Below are 17,736 nucleotides of genomic sequence, written 5' to 3'. Positions count from 1 at the left end.
TGGGTTCGGCCCAAAAAAAACACACAACAACGCTGGCATCCCACATTTGATAGACTGACGTCTTGGGTAATTGCTTGTGGCTGCTGGTTGTTCACTTTAAACCAGGTGCTTCTCTGCAGTTTGCCTTTCAGAACACCTTCTCCAGTCGAACCTACGTTGGTCCAAAGCCAACTGACTGACTGTCTGCATCCGCCGCTTCCAGCATTGTCTGTGCGACTCACTAGCACGTCCGTCGACGATCCAATCTCCCGTCTTTCCCCTCCCCAAGACTCGCAGCCCAGCGTCGGGATTGCGGCGCAACGTCATTGACGGGGCGACTCCATTCCGGTCTTTTAGCCTGTGCAGGTCCCCTGAACCGTCGACGCTGCCGCTGCCGCCATCGGCCCTAGGTACTATACCACGGCGGGCACACGACTCCCGCTTCTCTCCTCTCTCCAGCTCCACGGCGTTGGACGTTCCACGACACGTCAATCTACGACACCCCTCTACAATTTGCATACTCACTGTCATCTCTCGTCATTGCCGTCGTCGAGACGCCGGAGAGAAAACGTACACCGCGGATCACCTCCAACCCATGACTCGGGGCTGCCCACCATAGGGGGATATTGGTAAAGATCTCGAATCAACGGGTCCTCGGTGGAGAGACAAACGAGAACGACCCAGAGAAAACACTTCATAGTGGACGAGAGACGCCCTTTTCTCGCCCCGTACCCGCCGACGCCGATAGCGACAGCGACGCCAATCCCGACCCCGGATCTGGGTCCCAGATCGACCTTTACGACGCGCCGCAGTCAACATGGCCTCGTCTTACGCCTTGCCATCCTCTGCCCTTCCCCACGCCCATCATCACCACATGCACTCCCACTCCCACTCGCCGCCGTCCCTTCATGCCTTGAAGTCAACAATGTCCAACGGCGGGTTGCATACGCACAGCCAAAGCCACGACTCGACCAGCAGCGGCCACGCACACGATCATGATCGGTCACACAGTCACACCGTTCATGCCCACGGCGGTCATTCGCACTACCGCGCGAACTCGAGCCAATCCTCCCTTCCTCGAGAAAAAGAGCTGCCTCAATCGCTTGCGACAATGGACGGCTGGAAAACAGACACCACACCGAGCGGGCGCCAGCTGTTGACGCCTACGACTGGGTCTTTCTCGGCGACATTCCAGCCTCTGGACAGGACAATAGATCACCACGACCACGACCGCGACCACGGACACGGCCATGACCATGACCACGACCACGGACATTGCGATGGACACGATCATCATGGCCATTCGCATGCCCACTCCCTTGGCCACGATCACACGAAGCCATCATTATTCACGAGGGTTCTGCTGAAGTACACGCCGGCGATTCCGGTTCTCCACACTATCCTCGTAGAGAAGGACTCAAGAAGGATCTTCTACTTCATGACGTGAGCTACCTGGTATGAATACTGGTCGTGCCCCAACTGACATTACATCCGCAGTCTCAACTTCGGCTTCATGGGCGTACAGGCTTTCTACGGCTACGTCACCGACTCCCTCGGCCTGCTAAGCGACACGATCCACATGTTCTTCGACTGTTTTGCCCTTTTCGTCGGCCTTTGCGCCGCGGTCACGAGCAAGTGGCCCCAAAGCCAGCGGTTTCCCTTTGGACTGGGAAAGATCGAGACGCTGAGTGGTTTCGCCAATGGCATCTTGCTGATGTAGGTTCTACACCATGGAATAAAATGCATGGAAACTAACAGATACCAGGCTGTTGAGCGTTGAAATCATTGTAGAGGCCTTTGAGCGGATATGGGAGGGCCAGGAACTCCACCGGCTGAGAGAGCTTTTGATTGTCAGCTTCCTGGGCGGTGTCATCAATCTGCTGGGTCTCTGGGGCTTCGGTCACCATCATCATGGCCACGATCACGGCCACAGCCACTCGCATTCGCACGACGAACACGACCACGGGCATGACCACTCGCACGGGAAGAAGCATAGTCACGCACACTCGCATCACAACGACAACATGGAGGGCATATTCCTGCATGTTCTGGCTGATACGATGGGAAGCGCCTCGGTGGTGCTGTCGACTATCCTGACGTACTACACGGGCTGGACGTTCTGGGACCCACTCGCTTCTTGCGCCATCGCCATCCTCATCTTCCTCGCGTCGGTCCCGCTCATCAAGTCCTCTGCGCGCAACCTCCTCCTCAACGTCCCCGACGACGTCGAGTATAACCTGCGCAACACGCTCGCGGGGATCCTACAGCAGAAGGGCGTCGTCAACTACTCTGTGCCCAAGTTCTGGATGGACGATCGGAGCAGCGAGGACTCGGGCGACAAGCTGCAGGGAATTGTGCACGTGGTGGCGGGCCGGGGCGCGAGTCTGGACGAAGTTCGGGACCGGGTGAGGGAGTATCTCCTCAAGAACTCGATGGACATTGTGGTCCAGGTCGAAAGGGAGGGAGACGCCAGCTGCTGGTGCGGAGTGGGACGGTCGACGGGGCTGGCTACGACGCCGCTCAAGAGGACGTTTTAGGAGAGCGAGCCGTCAGTGGCGCCCGTTCCGACCATTGTCGAGACATTGGCGCATCACAACGTCTACGCGAGGCGGGTCTGAGAGAGGTCTGGTCCGTGTACCCTTTTGTTTTTTTCGTGGATTAGACAGCGGGACTGGGGAATAAGACGAACCGCATAGAGGCTTGGTGATAGAGGACCCCCGCTTGGGGAAAGGGGGTTCGCGAGGCATAGGAGTTGGACATTCTCTCCACTATGCTGATGGCGTTGTTCCCCATTCTCATCCGGCTTGGGGTGTTTTGTTTCTTCGGATTTTTGGGGGAGTCTGGGGACGTTCATACACAGGAACTCAACATCATGGGAGGCATCGCGACAGCCATTCAGAGACTTGTACGAGTAGACGGGCGCACAAAACTTTTCCGCACGCACGGCAATGGAAAATCTAGATACCCTTAAGACCAAGACCTGACGTTGCAGCTAACTCTAATTGATGGTGGTGGAAGACGCAGCGTGAGGTGGTTTTTGTGGGTGGTGACAAGATGTCACTCGAGCGATGTCCTAGGGTTATGACACATCACCACGGAGTCAACCAGCCCCACAGTCGTCACCCCGCGTCAGGCTGTTGTTAAAGAAGGCCTTGGTGGTGTGGGCTCTGCCTTATTCCCACCTCCGTCCGCCCGGCGCAGCCTGTGTTTGATGTGGGGAGGGGGATCAAGAGTGTCACTTGACGTGCAGACAAGACCGGGGGGCTCATTCGAGTGTGGGTTAGTGAGAATGAGATTGGGTGCTTTGAATTGTGCCGGATCAGGCGGCTGAGATGGATGGCGGGCGCGGGCTACATAATCTTGAGGTTAAAAGAGAGCACAATACGCTGCAGATTACGGGACGTAGGTCACGGTAAGCGGTGACCCGAGGGGAAAATGCTGTTACCCCGCGGGTTTGTGTTGACGAGGTATTGAGTGAGGGGTCGTCAAGGGCGAGCAGGAGACTAAATGTGTCTTGCTGTTGACTGCGAGACTCTCTTTGGCATGTCGACGCCCTTGTGGGATTGGGTCCTGCTTACCTGGTGCTCAAGACAGAGCGTACAGAGTACAGATCATGTAGTTGAATCCTCTGTTGTATTATACCATCAAGCCCGTGATGGAATGTCACATGGGAAAAACTGGGAGTTTCATGGAATTGACTTTCGTCCCATCTACCGCCCACGTCAGCATCCATTATCCATCATCCATACATTTGAGATCGCACGATCATGAGCCGACGATGGGCGCAACCAGAAGATGGGAAATGTGCCCTTGAAGACGCACAAAGCTACGGACGACTGGCTAGCATGGGGCGCGCATCCAGGGAATATTTTGGCTGTCGCACACGACATGTGCATGTTTTCTCCAGGTCGACAGCGCAGCGCCACGTTCCCCGCTAGAGCAGGGCCCCGGTTTAGGCCAGGTCCCCTCGCCCCAAGTGCGAGGTTCCCCCCCCAAACTGTCCCCCAGGGTCCCAGACCGCCCGCCCCGCGCACCGGAGCATTCGCGCTGCACCGCAATGAGCCGAACGACCGAGGCAGCATTGCGGCAAGCGCTGAACCGGTCGAGTTGCACCAGGAAGTCACCCTCACAGTTTCATCCAGCGCGCCGGGATGAGCTCCCTCAAAAGTTGTCTCTTGGGGGGAACTTTCCTTTTTGGGGCTCTTAGTCAGTTGCACCAGCCTTCCTTCTAGAACTGTTGCACATCCTCAACTCCCGCGCGTCTCTTGAACAGAAACTCTGCCCGCAAACAGAACATCACAAGCCAGAGACAGCGGCATCCATCTCACCCCCCTCCAATAACTGGAGCAACCCAGTGGATCACACAACGCTGAATCCCCCCAGACCCCGTACCTACTCCGGCTACAAGTGGGGACCCATTTGGAGCGGACGTGCCGAGGCTCGCTGTGACGTAGAAGCTCAACGCCCAGCTTCCCTCCCATCTCGATTCACCATCTCACTGGCGCACCGGCGCAGAAATCCACGGCCTCCACGGACGACCGAACCGACTCCTTCCCCCTTTCCCGCACGCACGATAGCTTCCCTCCGCTAGTCGAGCACCTCGCACCAGGAACGGACCGCACGGGACTCGGATCGGGACCATTGACGTTGCCTCCCTAGGAGCTACGGCGCAGAGCACCACAAAACACCACGATTGAAATCGCCAGCACGTGAAACCTCCCTTTCCCCCGGACTTCCCTCCTCTTCCTCCTCCACCACCGCCACCCAATACCCTCTTCCCCCTCCCGCGTTCTCCATAGCGAGAACATCACTTCTTCATCTTCTTCTCCATCCTCCCATCTCCCTAATCACATCCGCCCCCCCCCCCCCCCCCCTCCCACCACCCCCGACACAATGGCGCCCTCAACCTCGGAAGCCACCACGACCCTCAACGCCAAACTCCAAACCACCCTCCCGAACCCCATCGCCGACAAGATCCCGCACATCCCCGAGTCCAAGGACGAGCTGAAGGCCGACACGAAGGCCGCCGCCTCCGGCCTAGCCTCTCAGCTCCGCTCCCTCGCTGCCGGCGGCTTCGGCGGCGTCTGCGCCGTCGTCGTCGGCCACCCCTTCGACCTCGTCAAGGTCCGCCTGCAGACCGCCGACAAGGGCGTCTACTCCTCGGCCATCGACGTCGTCAAAAAGAGCATCGCCCGCGATGGCCTGCGGAGGGGCCTGTACGCCGGTGTCTCGGCGCCCTTGGTCGGTGTCACGCCCATGTGTACGTTACCCTCCCCCTCCCTTCCCTCCCTCAGATTGCGCAGAATGAACGACCCGGACTGACCCCAAACCCGCACCGCAGTCGCTGTATCCTTCTGGGGCTACGACGTGGGCAAGTCCCTCGTCCGCTCCTCCTCGTCCGACCCCTCGGCCCCTCTCTCCATCGCCCAGGTCTCGGCGGCCGGCTTCTTCTCCGCCGTGCCCATGACCGCCATCACGGCTCCCTTTGAGCGCGTCAAGGTCATCCTCCAGGTCCAGTCCCAGCGCCTGAAGCCCGGCGAGGCCCCCAAGTACGCCGGCGGCCTCGACGTCGTCCGCCAGCTATACGCCGAGGGCGGCCTGCGCTCCGTCTTCCGCGGCAGCGCCGCCACCCTCGCCCGCGACGGCCCCGGCAGCGCCGCCTACTTCGCCGCCTACGAGTACATCAAGCGCCGCCTGACGCCCAAGGACCCCGTCACGGGCAAGCCGTCCGGCGAGCTGAGCCTGCTCGCCATCACGGCCGCCGGCGCCGCCGCTGGTGTCGCCATGTGGATTCCCGTGTTCCCCGTCGACACCGTCAAGTCGCGCCTGCAGACCGCCGAGGGCAACGTCACGCTCGGCGGCGTCGTGCGGGAGGTCTACGGTCGCGGCGGCGTCAAGGCCTTCTTCCCCGGCTTCGGGCCCGCGCTCGCAAGAGCCGTGCCGGCCAACGCCGCCACCTTTTTGGGTGTCGAGCTGGCGCACCAGGCCATGAACAAGGCCTTTGGTTAAACGACCAGGAGAAGAAGAAGAAGAAGAAGAAGGACTTGGGGACGAGCCTGAATGATGTGGGTGGAATGGGCGAACGAGGCTGAGGGAGATGGTTCGAAGGGTGCAAGACTACTACTTACAACGGGCGTTTTGACGGAGGCACTCGTGAGAGATTTATTCTTTTTTACACGCTTCATTTTCGAGTTTCTTCCCTTTTGTCACGTCACATCAAAATAGAAGAGCGGAGCCGACTTTATAACTACCCTGAATCAGAATGCCTTGCTATATACTTATTACATCCAACGGTCATGCGAGACGCTTTTCTGGTTACAACGGCTATGCTATGATGCTTCATGAGAGTCGGGTTTGTAATTTGGAGATGATGAAGAAAAAGAAAAAGACAGCCTCCCCCGGGTGCTTTTGTCCCTCCTGTGCTATTAAAAAAAGATACATGTCATGTTTGGATCCGCCCGCAACCTTTTCAACCCCCTTGGTGTCGACCGCGCCATGCAAAAGTGAGAAAAAAGTTGAGATGTTGTCCTACGCCGCCCAAAATATACGTCTCGGTGCTGTTTCGTATCTGTGTACGGTGGTTGTACCACTTTCACGCTATGCTGTACTGCTTGCAATTTTTGCAATATCGTGGGCTCATCAGACTGTGGTCATTCTACCCGTTTCGCATCGCTATGCATGCACGCATCTCCTGTGCTGAGCTGCGGACCCTAGGCGCGCTCGTTAACGGTCCACCGCCGCTTCGACGTCGTCATGTCGCGCATAACCTCCGTCTCTCCCAGAGGGCGCGGCGCCCCCAGAGACCTCTGTTCCCGAACGTGCCCAGCTGAGGAATCTTGTTTTCCTCATCGGTGCCGTCGCTCGAGGTAGGTCGGGAGATCTCCTGTAATCTATGGGGAACCTTTGCAGGGCCTCCGAACTGCGGCTCCTTCTTCTCTGGCGTAGGAGGCTTGACAACCTCCTGACTAGGCTTAGAGAGAGCGGCCAGCTTCTTACGGTGGTCAAAGTCAGGGAAGATGTCATCCTCTTCATCCTCCTCGTCCGTCTCCTTCTGCGGCGTGATTGGCGACCATAGCCCAACAGAGAGTGTCGGTGAAGGCTTCGTGAAGCTCGTGGCGCCACTTCCAACCGTGATTCCAGTCGTGTTCAGCGCCGGAGTCCTAGGCAAAGAGTATGCATTGTGCGTTGTGCGGCGCATGCTCCCCAGGCTCGCGTTCGCCGAGTTGCTTCGACTGCCCGGAAAGGCAAAGGAGTCAGGGTTGAAAGTGATTGGGCTAGGCGTATAAGAGTTCACAGTCGGAACGCGGCCCCGTGGGTGCGATTGACCGTTTTGTGAGTGGTTCGAGGCCGTGGACGGGGCTCTGGATAAGTTATGGGTGGCGGAGGCAGGTTGCCGCAGATGATCCGTATTCGCAAACATCTTCAAGTCATAGTAGTGGTGGACGGGAACCAGGCCTTTCGTGCCAGACATTGGATCCATGTCTACTTCTGACATTGGAGTATCCAGCCCCGAGGGCTCGGAGTCGCGGCCGGGCTTTCGAGCGGCGACTGTCAAGGAAGCCATCGCCACATCCATGAGGACCGGCTGGTGTGTGATGGCACCGATCAAAGCGTTACATCCGGCACCGTGAGAAACAAGAATGACCACTGGTTCAATGTCGTCGTCGTCCTCATCGTCAATAGCACACTCGGTGTCGCCGTTCTGGGCCGGCCTCACCGTCTTGGTGACCATCTCAGCGGGACGCTCGGCCGTGGTGTACCAGTCTACCAGCCTCTGAATGCCCTTCCTGAAGCGGTGGTGCATGGCCGTCCACTCCTCGCCGTACTTGCCGCCATCGCCCCAGTCCAGAGGCTCTCTCATCGAGTCCCACTGGTAGTCGACAGAAACGCAAGCATCCCGCGCGTGCGCCACGTAGCCATCGGGGATCTTGGAGCTTGGTGAAATAGCATAGTTGGGACTCGGGGCGACATATCCGTCGTTGGGGTTGGCAGGATCTGGCAGTGCAAAGCGAACGCGCTGGCTCGAGGAACTAGCTGAGCTAGCCGCGCGGCTCCGCGGCAGGGCGCCGGCCATGGAGGAGACGTTTTCGAGACCAAGAATGGACGGTGAGTCCGAGTCGATCGAGCCGGACCGCTCGGGGGCGGGTCTAAACTTGGGGCTGTTCCAAAGTTGACTCTGGGCTTGACCAACAGAGTGGGCATGGTGATGGGAATGCTCAACAGCCTGTTCATGAGCGTTGATATTCTCCCGCCGCAGAAGATCTGCCTTTGCACCAGCCAGCATCATGGCGGAGCCAGGCGGCGGTGTAATCATCTCAAAGTATTCCGGGGACAGCCACTCGCCAAGGAACGCATCCAGCCGGAGGATGGCCTTCTTGACTTTCTTCTTGGAAGACCCAGATTTGTTGTCATTCGCATCGGCGGGCGACGGGTAGACTTCATCGGATACGGAAGTCGGGAGAATGAAGGGGGAGGCGGAAGGGTTTGCGCTGGGCGAGGGCATCGGGTATGAGGGAGTACCGGCGGGAGGCGCCTGGGCCAGGCCAGCGCTGATGGCGACAGATGTCTGGACACATCGCAGGAACGGAGAGCTGTGGAGGACGACCTTGAACTTGCGTCGTTTTCTCTGGGAGTCGGCGGACCCGTTGCGGTCGTTGGAGAGCTTTGGGTCTGCGATCCCATCTGCTTCAGCCTGTCGGAGGATGTTCGCGATGCGGATTCCGAGGGCCTTTGCTTGTTGCCAGCCGCCGTAGGTCAGAGGAGGGTCGTAGGGAGTTGGAGAAGTGAGATGCCACTTTTTGTCGGCGGCGTCCAGACGAGCACCATGCCTGTAGTTTTGTCAGCCTCCCATGACACTGAACAGGCGAGGTGAAAAGCCGGCTTACCTGACCACAAAAATGTACGCGGGCGGGCGCCCCATGTTGTCGGCAACGCGGGTGAGGATGCAGATGCCCACTCAGAGTGTGTACAGAGACAGGATTGGAGGTATTCGGTGGAAGACCAATGGCGTACGTGACACGTCTAGTATCGAAAGAAAACGGACGGAGGGTGAAAAAAATGACGGTCGGAGATGCGGCTAGCAGACACCAGCAGACCCAGAGGATCGGATGGCTTGGACTGGCAAAATAAGCTTTGGCCCGGCGGCGGCGGAGGACCACGAGAGCGCGAAGGGGCGAGGAAGGGCCAGGGCCGTCCGTGAGGCGCCTGCAGGTTTAATGATTCGGTGGACGCCGCGTAAGGTACGCTCAGGTTCTTGTACGCCAGAATTTTCAGGAATGGGGTCGGAACGATTGTGAAAAGGTTTGAGTAATCAAGAAGTGCGCCCAGATAGAGGCAGAGGTAAAGGCAAAGGCAACAAAAGGTAAGCGACGGAGTGAGCGGGATTCCAGAAATTCTGCCACGAGTTTTGCGTCAGTCATCCGGTGTCTGGTGCCCCTCTCCGGCCACTTGACACCGACTTCGCAAGCGCTAAGAGATTGGAACTGGATGGAGACCGTTGGACCCAGATTCGATTCAGGGTCGGTCAGCGGCCGGTGGAGTGCGAGATGTCGTGGGGAATTAGAGCATCTCGGTTGGAGACTGACTGCAGTGTGCGGATAGCTCGAGGATGTTATCTGTAAATTGCGATCGGACCCTGCAGGCCAGAGCAGAGAAAGAGTCTTGTCTACCTAGGCTTGTTTGGTCCAGTCGTGGGCCGCAGTTCGCAGTTCGCAGTTCGCATTTCGCGGGTTGCAGGTCGCAGAACAAACAAAGGAAAGCACACGGTACCAAGCGCTGTCGCAGTTGTGCTCTGCTGATGTGTCTTGTGGGATGGACTACTTTCTCCGGGTGCAGCGCGCAGCAGCGGAGCGGGGCAGGCATGTTTATTTTTGTTTGCTACAAAACGATCACATATGATGATGCAAGGACAGGGGCGTGCCAGACATGACAAGTTTGATTTGGTTTGATGTGTTGTTTGGACGAGTCCCCCGACGACAGAGACCCTTTCATCCAGGCCAGAAGAAAGCATGGGTTTGGGCGGTGGGCCAATGGTGGTGGTGTTGCCGAATGTGTCAACGAAGGGGGGGTTACAGAGGCTTCGGCGAGTGATAGGCTTAGAACACATGAGGGAGGGGGAATGATGATCCATCGAGGGGTAGGTACTGAAAGTCGTAAATGTCACTGTACAGTTGCTGCTGGAGCGCTGCAGCTAGCTGTCGCTTGTTGCTACGCCAGGCGCGTCAGCCGTTGGAGATGAGTCTTCATTTTCCCCCAGTCGAAGGCAGATAGGTAGGGGTCGTAGTTGGCTTTCATTGACTGGGTCCCGCTCTGCGTCTGCCGCTGCCTGCCGTTGACGTTGCTCCCCTCGCGCCATGTTAGGTAGCTGCTGGTGGTCGTATGGAGGTGCAGCAGTGCAGGTTGCAAAGAGAAGGCTCGTTTCTCACTTTTTGTGCATGTGATTGTCCCGCTCTCGGTTTTTAGCGCCAAACCTCATGCCGGCACGTGGGGAGTAAAGAAAAAAATCGGACGATACAATGACCGAAAATGCCAGGTGCTGAGGTCTTTGCGAGATAAGCTTAAGTAATCAGACTTCAACGGCCCGAGACTCTCTCTCTCTCTCTCTCCTCGACGCTTCGGCTCGGCTTTCAGGGCTCATCCCAAACTCCAAGCATTCCATTCGATCCGCCTCCAACTGCTTCTGTCCAGTCGAGTCATTCATTGAACGTTGATTATAATGATGAGCGCATTGTCAGATGCAACCAAACCTTTTCGGCGTCCGCCAGACCAAACAAAATATGTGGCAGGAATCGCATGATGTTGACGCAAGTCAGCAGGTCGATCAGGATCAGCGACCTGCGCGGCGGCAGAGACGGCGGGGACTCACTCACCCTCGGACTTTGACCCTCCGGGCTCGTCCAGGTTGAGTTCAGGGCCCCCGTCCCATCTCGGCTCCTCCATCCGTGGACCCTTACCTGCGTCCCATTCAGTATTGAGTAAGGCATACAATTCACCAGCCACATAGCTCATCGAGATGGTCCAGTCCCAAGCGGGAGTAGTTCGGTCAAAGCCACATCCCCCTCCCGCTGGCTGCGGATAACGTGGAGGGATGCACCCAAACCCCTCCCTCTCCACAACCCCACACTCAGCATCCAGTACTATCACATTCAGAGTCATTCGGCGTCGCCCTTCACGTATTGACATCGTGAATATCAGTGCCTTCCTTTTGGTTTGATTTTCCTTTCTCCTTGTATTATCAAGCTATAAAGAAAACACTGCGCATCTTTAATTTACACTAGGGAAACCACACCAATCTAGACACATCTTGGGTATTTAATCTAAGAACAAGCGCACAAGCACAGAATGGCGACAGCCCCAGAGGACAACCAGGCCCCAGTCGCCTCAGAGGACCTCAAGTCGCGTGTCAAAGACTCATACGACGCTATCGCCCCAGCCTACAATGACTGGACCATCCAGCAGTCGGGGTTTCGTATCGAGTATCTTGAGAAGCTCATGGAGAGACTCCTTACCGCGAAGCCGCTGTCCGGCCAGATGTCGCTCATCCTCGAGCTAGGCTGCGGCTGCGGCCTCCCTGTCACCGAGAGGCTTCTGGCGGTGCCGGACGTCTTCGTCACCGCCAATGATCTGTCGAGCACCCAGATCAAGCTGGCCAGGGAAAACCTCGCCAAGCACGGCACCGACCGCGTCACCTTCGTCGAGGGGGACATGATGGGTCTCGAATTCTCCGAGGGCTCCTTCGACGCCATTATCGGCATGTACAGTATCATCCACCTGCCCCGTGACGAGCAGACTGAGATGATTCGTCGCGTCACAAAGTGGCTGAAGCCCGGTGGCCTGTTACTTGTCAACTTTGCCGCCGAGGATTTGCCTGGTCTGGTCAACGACAAATGGCTCCATGACAAGGGTTGGATGTACTGGAGCGGCTGGGGGACCGAGGGTACTCTGAACCAGCTCAAGGAGGCTGGCTTGGAAGTCATTATAAGAGACGAGATCAACGACGAGAAGGATGCCAAGTTCCTGTGGGTTCTGGCGAAGAAATAGGCATCGATAAACGGCCACTTCGGAAATGGTCTCAAATTCCCAGCCAAAAATTGTCATGAACCGCACAAGACGAGCACAATGGTCCAAACGACCTGGAAACGATGGGGAGGAAACGAGGATGTAAGGGTCTCAAGTACAATGTACTTTAATATTTAGACACGAGTGGAGTCACTATCCGATGATCAAGTACCTTGAGGTACCTTGCCATTTCTCAATGTCGGTCATCATCATAAATGCGGGCATACAGTGACATTTAACTGTTCGGGTTGAATCCTATAGAGAAGATTTTCAACCTCAATTTCAAGTCTACCAAAGTTTGAGTTGCGCTGGACGGAAAGGTAAAACACATGTCCTGGTTGATGAACAGGAACCAGCAAAACTGAACTTACAGTACATACGTCGGAGGGGCAAAATGGCCTGTGCGCGCCGTGGGCGACGGGCTGACTAACGTTTGTCAGGATGAAGCTCCGGGGCGCTCCCCCTGACCAAGCCGAACTTTCATCAACATTCTTTAGTTCGACGCGATCCCATCGTCTCCCTTGCCATACTCTGTACAACCTTGTAATCTTCCTTTTCTTTTCGTAACTTTCGAATCGCAACCCCACGCCATCATGAAGCTCTCACGCCTCCTACAATTGCCGGTTATCCTGGCCGCAGCGACGCTCGCCCCGGCGGTGCTGGCCGAACACACGAGCAACTGGGCCGTCCTAGTATGCACATCGCGGTTCTGGTTCAACTACCGCCACCTAGCCAACGTGCTCTCCATCTACCGTACTGTCAAGCGCCTCGGCATCCCCGACTCGCAGATCATCCTGATGTTGCCCGACGACATGGCCTGCAACCCGCGCAACGCCTTCCCCGGAACCGTTTACAGTAACTCGGACCGCGCCGTCGATCTGTACGGCGACAACATCGAGGTGGACTACCGCGGCTACGAAGTCACCGTCGAAAATTTTATCCGACTCTTGACCGACCGTGTTGGCGACGAGATGCCTCGCAGCAAGCGCCTTTTGACCGACGATCGAAGCAACATTCTCGTATACATGACGGGCCACGGCGGAAACAAATTCCTAAAGTTCCAGGACGCCGAGGAGATTGGCGCGTTTGATCTTGCTGATGCGTTCGAGCAGATGTGGGAGAAGAAGAGGTAGGCAAAGAGGACCCCTGTGTTGTTGCGACGAATGCTGACTGGTTAGATACCACGAAATCCTCTTCATGATCGATACTTGCCAAGCGAACACGATGTACAGCAAGCTCTACTCCCCCAACATTATCGCCACCGGCTCCTCGGAGCTCGACCAGTCATCATACTCACACCACGCTGACAACGATGTCGGCGTGGCCGTCATCGACCGGTACACGTACTACAACCTCGAGTTCCTAGAGTCGCAAGTCCAGGATCTGAGCTCCAAGAAGACGGTTGGCGAGCTCTTCGACAGTTACACCTACGAGAAGATCCACTCCAACGCGGGCGTGCGCTACGACCTGTTTCCAGGTGGCGCCGACGCCGCCCGCAGCCGTCGCATTACCGACTTCTTCGGCAACGTGCAGAATGTCGAGGTTGATGGGGCCAAGAGCATGGTCCTCGACGAGGAGCTGTTGGAGCTGAGCCAGAAGATTGCCGCGTTGAAGCGACGGGCCGAGGAGGCCGACGCCGCAGCGAAGAATGCGTCGTTGACGGACGTGGCTAAAGTTCAGAAGCCGAATGCGAAGGCGCAGGCCAAGAGGGTAAAGATGGCCAAGCCTTTGACGAACGACAACTGGTGGGAGAAGAAGATTGTTGGCGCCACCGCTTTGGCTGGATGCGCCCTTCTGTGGGTCTTGGGGTCGTACCTTGAGACTACGAAGAAGGCGGAAGACGAGACTAAGACGCCAGTCGGTCAAAACGGCCATGCCACAGTGAAGGCATAATCGTCTTTTTGCCTTTCTTGTACCTTTTGTGTCTTCGTTTGACTTGTATGATGTTGCATTCAGCATGGCGTTTGGTGGGACAGGGAAGGGAGTACCTACATTGATGACATGGTATGCACCTCGTCTATTAGCGACGTTGAGGTCTGAGTAGTCTGCATTTAATCTAGAAAATATCAGTGTCCGTTTTTATGAACAAACATTTGAATCGAAACATGGTGGCGGATTTGCCGTGATGCTGTAAACACCTTACTCTGAGGATGCGATGTTGACGTTTACCCGGAGTATTTCCAGTCAGGTTTCTCTGGGTCTCTCACCTTTCGCTCACCGAACTTTTCACCGAGGATTTCACTCGAAAATCTTGTCTCTTGTGTCAATCCAATGCGTTTGACCACCGCACAACGCCTCCACGGTATCCTTCATGGAGGTCCGTAAGCATCCTACAGTCTGTGAAAATGGATAAATCAAAGGTCAGTGTAGTAGCCCTCTCAATGTGTCTTGCCTGCGGTGCTCCTTCCCTGTCGGCCTCTTGGCTTTCAACCTTCCATGCGCATTTATGTTCGTATCCTCCACCTGCCTGTAACCTCTTGTAAGTGACAGATGAATGAGTTTTCGCCTCATATCACAACATCTGAATCGGAAAATTCGTCCATACACCTTACTATATCTCCCTTTGACCCCATCATGCGCTCATGTGTTTTTCCATGAGACTCACCTCATCTGCTGAGCATGTCGTGGATGAGACTCGTCGTCAACTTTGAAGCTCCCATTGCGAAAGCTTTGCACAGGATAATTATTCTTTGAAGCATATCTTCAGACGATTCAAGCTGAAAGTCATGGACTACTTCGAGACCCTCGCAAAAGCTCTCGACCCAAACTTCTTGGCCTATGATGAACCGCTGACACACATTGCGGGTTTGCAGATTCCACCCCTCAAGACACTCACCCTCAAATCTCGACCTCTGACGAGCCACGCGCTCACTTTCTCCTGCGACGCCGAGCTCGCCGTTGCCGCCGACGACTCGATCCACGTCTTCCTCCCCGAGTTCCCAACGCCAGAGGAGCCGACGTCAACGACCACAGCCAACAAGCCATCCGCTCCCAAGGACCATGCCGCCCAGGAAGCAGCAGAGAAGGACCCCGCGGGCCTAGCGGCTGCAGCGGCCGTCGCTGACGCTCAAGACGGCAGCAAGACGTCCCGTCAGCAGTTCTACACCTACATCCTCCGCATTCCAACATCCCGAAAACCTGACCCGCGCATGAACGCCGCGCTCTTCACCGCGCAGGACCTTGCTCCGCCCACGTACGATGACGACTATGCCACATCAGCTGGCGGTGTCGCGGAGGACTTGTCCTCGGCCTTCGAAGGCGTCGGCTCAGGCACCGTCACGGGCTACGGAGCCTCTCTGAACCAGGTTGTCGCGATCGAGTGGTCGCCCGCGGGACTGGGGCGAAACCTGCGCGCTGTTCTGGCGGTGATGCTGACGAGCGGCGCGTTGCTCGTCTTTGGTGAGGGCGGCGGTGGTATGGTGGACCTCGGGGCGCGGATGAGAAATTTCAGGGACTGGAGGATTCTTTGGGGCGTCGGGGCGAACCTGCCGCTTCCGGATGCCGGCAGCGAGGACGGGGCGTATCTGCCAAAGGACAAGGTGCGGTCGTTCTCGTGGGCCAAGTATCTGGGTCCCGGCCAGGCTCTGATGGCGTACGCGACGGATCAGGAGGAGGTTGTCGTGCTAAGTGTGCAGTACTACCTCCCGAACGAGCTCGACGATGAGTCGGATGCTAGATCACATATCTGGGAGGTCGAGGAGCTCGCGAGGTTTGACGCGAGAGGGCCGCACCCGAGTATCAATGTGAGTGGTGCTTGCGAACTTCGCGAGATTTGGAAGTAGCTAACGGCACCTAGATCATGGACCCCGATTACATCCCCTACACCTCAGCATTCTCCCTGAAATGGAGCCCCTGGCTTCGCTCCGATGGCTCAAGGACCGCCGTTCTGGCGTACTGTGCCAGAAACTACGTTGGCTTCCGCAGGATTACGATACCCAGTAAGTGGGCACGAGGCGCGGGCCTCGACTTCGCAGTGGAGGAAGCAGACCTCACCGGCATCTGCACGAACCTCCTGGCCGACGCCTTCGTTGAATGGGAGGAAGCCATCTGGGATCGCGACGGAGCGAAGGTCTGCCGCGGCGTTATCGCCTCTCCGTTCAAGGCTCTACCCTTCCAGGTCGCACTCAACGGGTCGGAAGGTACCGCCAAGGAGCTTCATGCCACGAGCGTTTGTAACACAACGTTTCCTGAAGACACAACCTTGCCCGATGCAACGAACCCTATCATGAGTAAGCATCCCTCCGATTATTCCCACAGTCTTCCGGCGTTAAATAGTGCTCTGCTAGGCCTCATGATCCATCCTCCCGACTTATCGAAACAGAGCAAGGCGCCCACTTACTCCCTCGTCCGCCTCTCCGCCACAGCAACAAACGACAACTGGTTCCAACAAAGCGTCGGCGATCCCTCTTCTTCCTCCGCCACTGGGACCCTCCCCAAATGGGCCGAGACAATCTCTTCGACCGTCAAGCTCTCCGTCCCCGTCGCCATGCTCAGCCGCGGCGTGGGCGCAGCGGGGGGTGATGCCGAGTCCGTCGCTTCTGGCGAGGACTCCGACTCGGACGATGACGACTTTGATCTCCCCGAGGACGCCGGCGAGCAGATTCACCCGCACCGGGTACGTATGTGGGGCATGACCATGTCGCCGGCGGGTGGCATGAGTGCCGTGCTCGTCTCGCAGCACAGCACGCAGAAACCGGAGAAGTCTGTCAAGACGAAAGTCATGTTTGGTGGGCGTTCCAGCGCCGTGGCGGCGCTGCCTCCGTCGGGCGATGAAATGGAGGTTGATGTGGATGAAATTGCCGGCGGAGAGAAGAACGAGGGGTTTTGGGCGAAACAGAGCACCGAGGCCAAGATGTGGGATTGGATGTACGCCGGCGGCCCCGCCGTTCCTGGCACGCTTGGGTTCGGGGAGGGGGCGAGGGCCAGAGACGTCTCGTTGAGGAAGAGGTTTGAGGAGGTCAAGAAGCAGCAGCGGTGCGTCTTTTGCCAGACTTCTTTGAAGGATGAGGGGAAAGAGTCGGTTTGTGAAAAGGGGCACATCTTTGGTAAGTACTTTGTTTTTGTTTTCTTTGCTGCTTGTGTCTTCTGTGTTGTCTTCTTGTTTGACGACTGACTTACTGACTTCGAACAGCCACTTGTGCAGCGACCGGTCTCGCCATTCTCGCACCTGGCATCTCGCGGGCTTGTGCTGTCTGCGGTCTCCGTTGCCTTGTTGCGAAGGAGGTTGTCAAGATCGCGCAGGAGCACCTGGGCCCTGATGCCAAGGTAGAGGCCTCGGAGGAGATGTGTGGTGGATGTGGTGGCAAGTTTGTGGTATGATTGGTGATTACGTAGATTTGAAGATGATGCTGAAGGATTTGGAAGCATATGAGGAGGGTGGGTAGTATAACTATCACAAACACACTTTGATCTGCTTGAATTTCCTGGAGATTCCGGCCTACATGTGAAGCCTTTGACTGGAAGCTGTGATGGGTAACTTGTGCTGTTCGTTGTGCGACAGGACACTATGCTTACTGATTTTAAGCTTATCACACCCACCTGCTGGACGCCTTCAGCGGCCCAACAGAGAGAGAGCTTGTTCTCTGTTGCAGATGTGCATGTCGGAATGCATTTTGTGATGCTTATGTCTTCCGCAGTAAGCTTTGATTCTTGGATGGCCGAATCTATCATGCATGCCTATCTAGCCCGGCTGATGAACTG

The 17,736-nt window shown here is 56.8% G+C and overlaps 6 protein-coding genes across 6 annotated transcripts; 5 read left to right on the top strand and 1 right to left on the bottom strand.

The window, feature by feature from the left end:
* Window positions 1-1,090: 1,090 nt before the first annotated feature.
* On the top strand, window positions 1,091-2,516 carry ColSpa_05966 (putative zinc transporter zrg17; the record flags this gene model as incomplete). The annotated part of the gene is made up of 3 exons (XM_049272178.1): window positions 1,091-1,422; window positions 1,477-1,695; window positions 1,745-2,516. 3 exons carry the CDS (start codon window positions 1,091-1,093, stop codon window positions 2,514-2,516), a joined length of 1,323 nt encoding a protein of 440 aa, XP_049128135.1.
* Window positions 2,517-4,872: 2,356 nt separating this feature from the next.
* On the top strand, window positions 4,873-5,988 carry ColSpa_05965 (mitochondrial carnitine carrier; the record flags this gene model as incomplete). Its single annotated transcript, XM_049272177.1, has 2 exons — window positions 4,873-5,239; window positions 5,321-5,988. 2 exons carry the CDS (start codon window positions 4,873-4,875, stop codon window positions 5,986-5,988), a joined length of 1,035 nt encoding a protein of 344 aa, XP_049128134.1.
* Window positions 5,989-6,730: 742 nt separating this feature from the next.
* ColSpa_05964 (uncharacterized protein) lies at window positions 6,731-8,899 on the bottom strand (the record flags this gene model as incomplete). The annotated part of the gene is made up of 2 exons (XM_049272176.1): window positions 6,731-8,807; window positions 8,865-8,899. 2 exons carry the CDS (start codon window positions 8,897-8,899, stop codon window positions 6,731-6,733), a joined length of 2,112 nt encoding a protein of 703 aa, XP_049128133.1.
* A 2,420-nt stretch (window positions 8,900-11,319) lies between these two features.
* ColSpa_05963 (demethylrebeccamycin-D-glucose O-methyltransferase) lies at window positions 11,320-12,018 on the top strand (the record flags this gene model as incomplete). The annotated part of the gene is made up of 1 exon (XM_049272175.1): window positions 11,320-12,018. One exon carries the CDS (start codon window positions 11,320-11,322, stop codon window positions 12,016-12,018), a length of 699 nt encoding a protein of 232 aa, XP_049128132.1.
* Window positions 12,019-12,629: 611 nt separating this feature from the next.
* Window positions 12,630-13,929, top strand: ColSpa_05962 (GPI-anchor transamidase; the record flags this gene model as incomplete). Its single annotated transcript, XM_049272174.1, has 2 exons — window positions 12,630-13,165; window positions 13,215-13,929. The coding sequence occupies 2 exons, from the start codon at window positions 12,630-12,632 to the stop codon at window positions 13,927-13,929; spliced, it is 1,251 nt and encodes a 416-aa protein (XP_049128131.1).
* Window positions 13,930-14,762: 833 nt separating this feature from the next.
* Window positions 14,763-17,355, top strand: ColSpa_05961 (uncharacterized protein; the record flags this gene model as incomplete). Its single annotated transcript, XM_049272173.1, has 3 exons — window positions 14,763-15,779; window positions 15,833-17,081; window positions 17,180-17,355. The coding sequence occupies 3 exons, from the start codon at window positions 14,763-14,765 to the stop codon at window positions 17,353-17,355; spliced, it is 2,442 nt and encodes an 813-aa protein (XP_049128130.1).
* Between the last annotated feature and the right edge of the window lie 381 nt (window positions 17,356-17,736).

The sequence above is a fragment of the Colletotrichum spaethianum genome (genome assembly GCF_022836535.1).
Source record: "Colletotrichum spaethianum MAFF 239500 DNA, contig13, whole genome shotgun sequence".
NCBI lineage: Eukaryota > Fungi > Ascomycota > Sordariomycetes > Glomerellales > Glomerellaceae > Colletotrichum > Colletotrichum spaethianum.
Note: the sequence above shows the minus strand (reverse complement) of the source record. Positions and strands in the feature narration are given on the sequence as shown.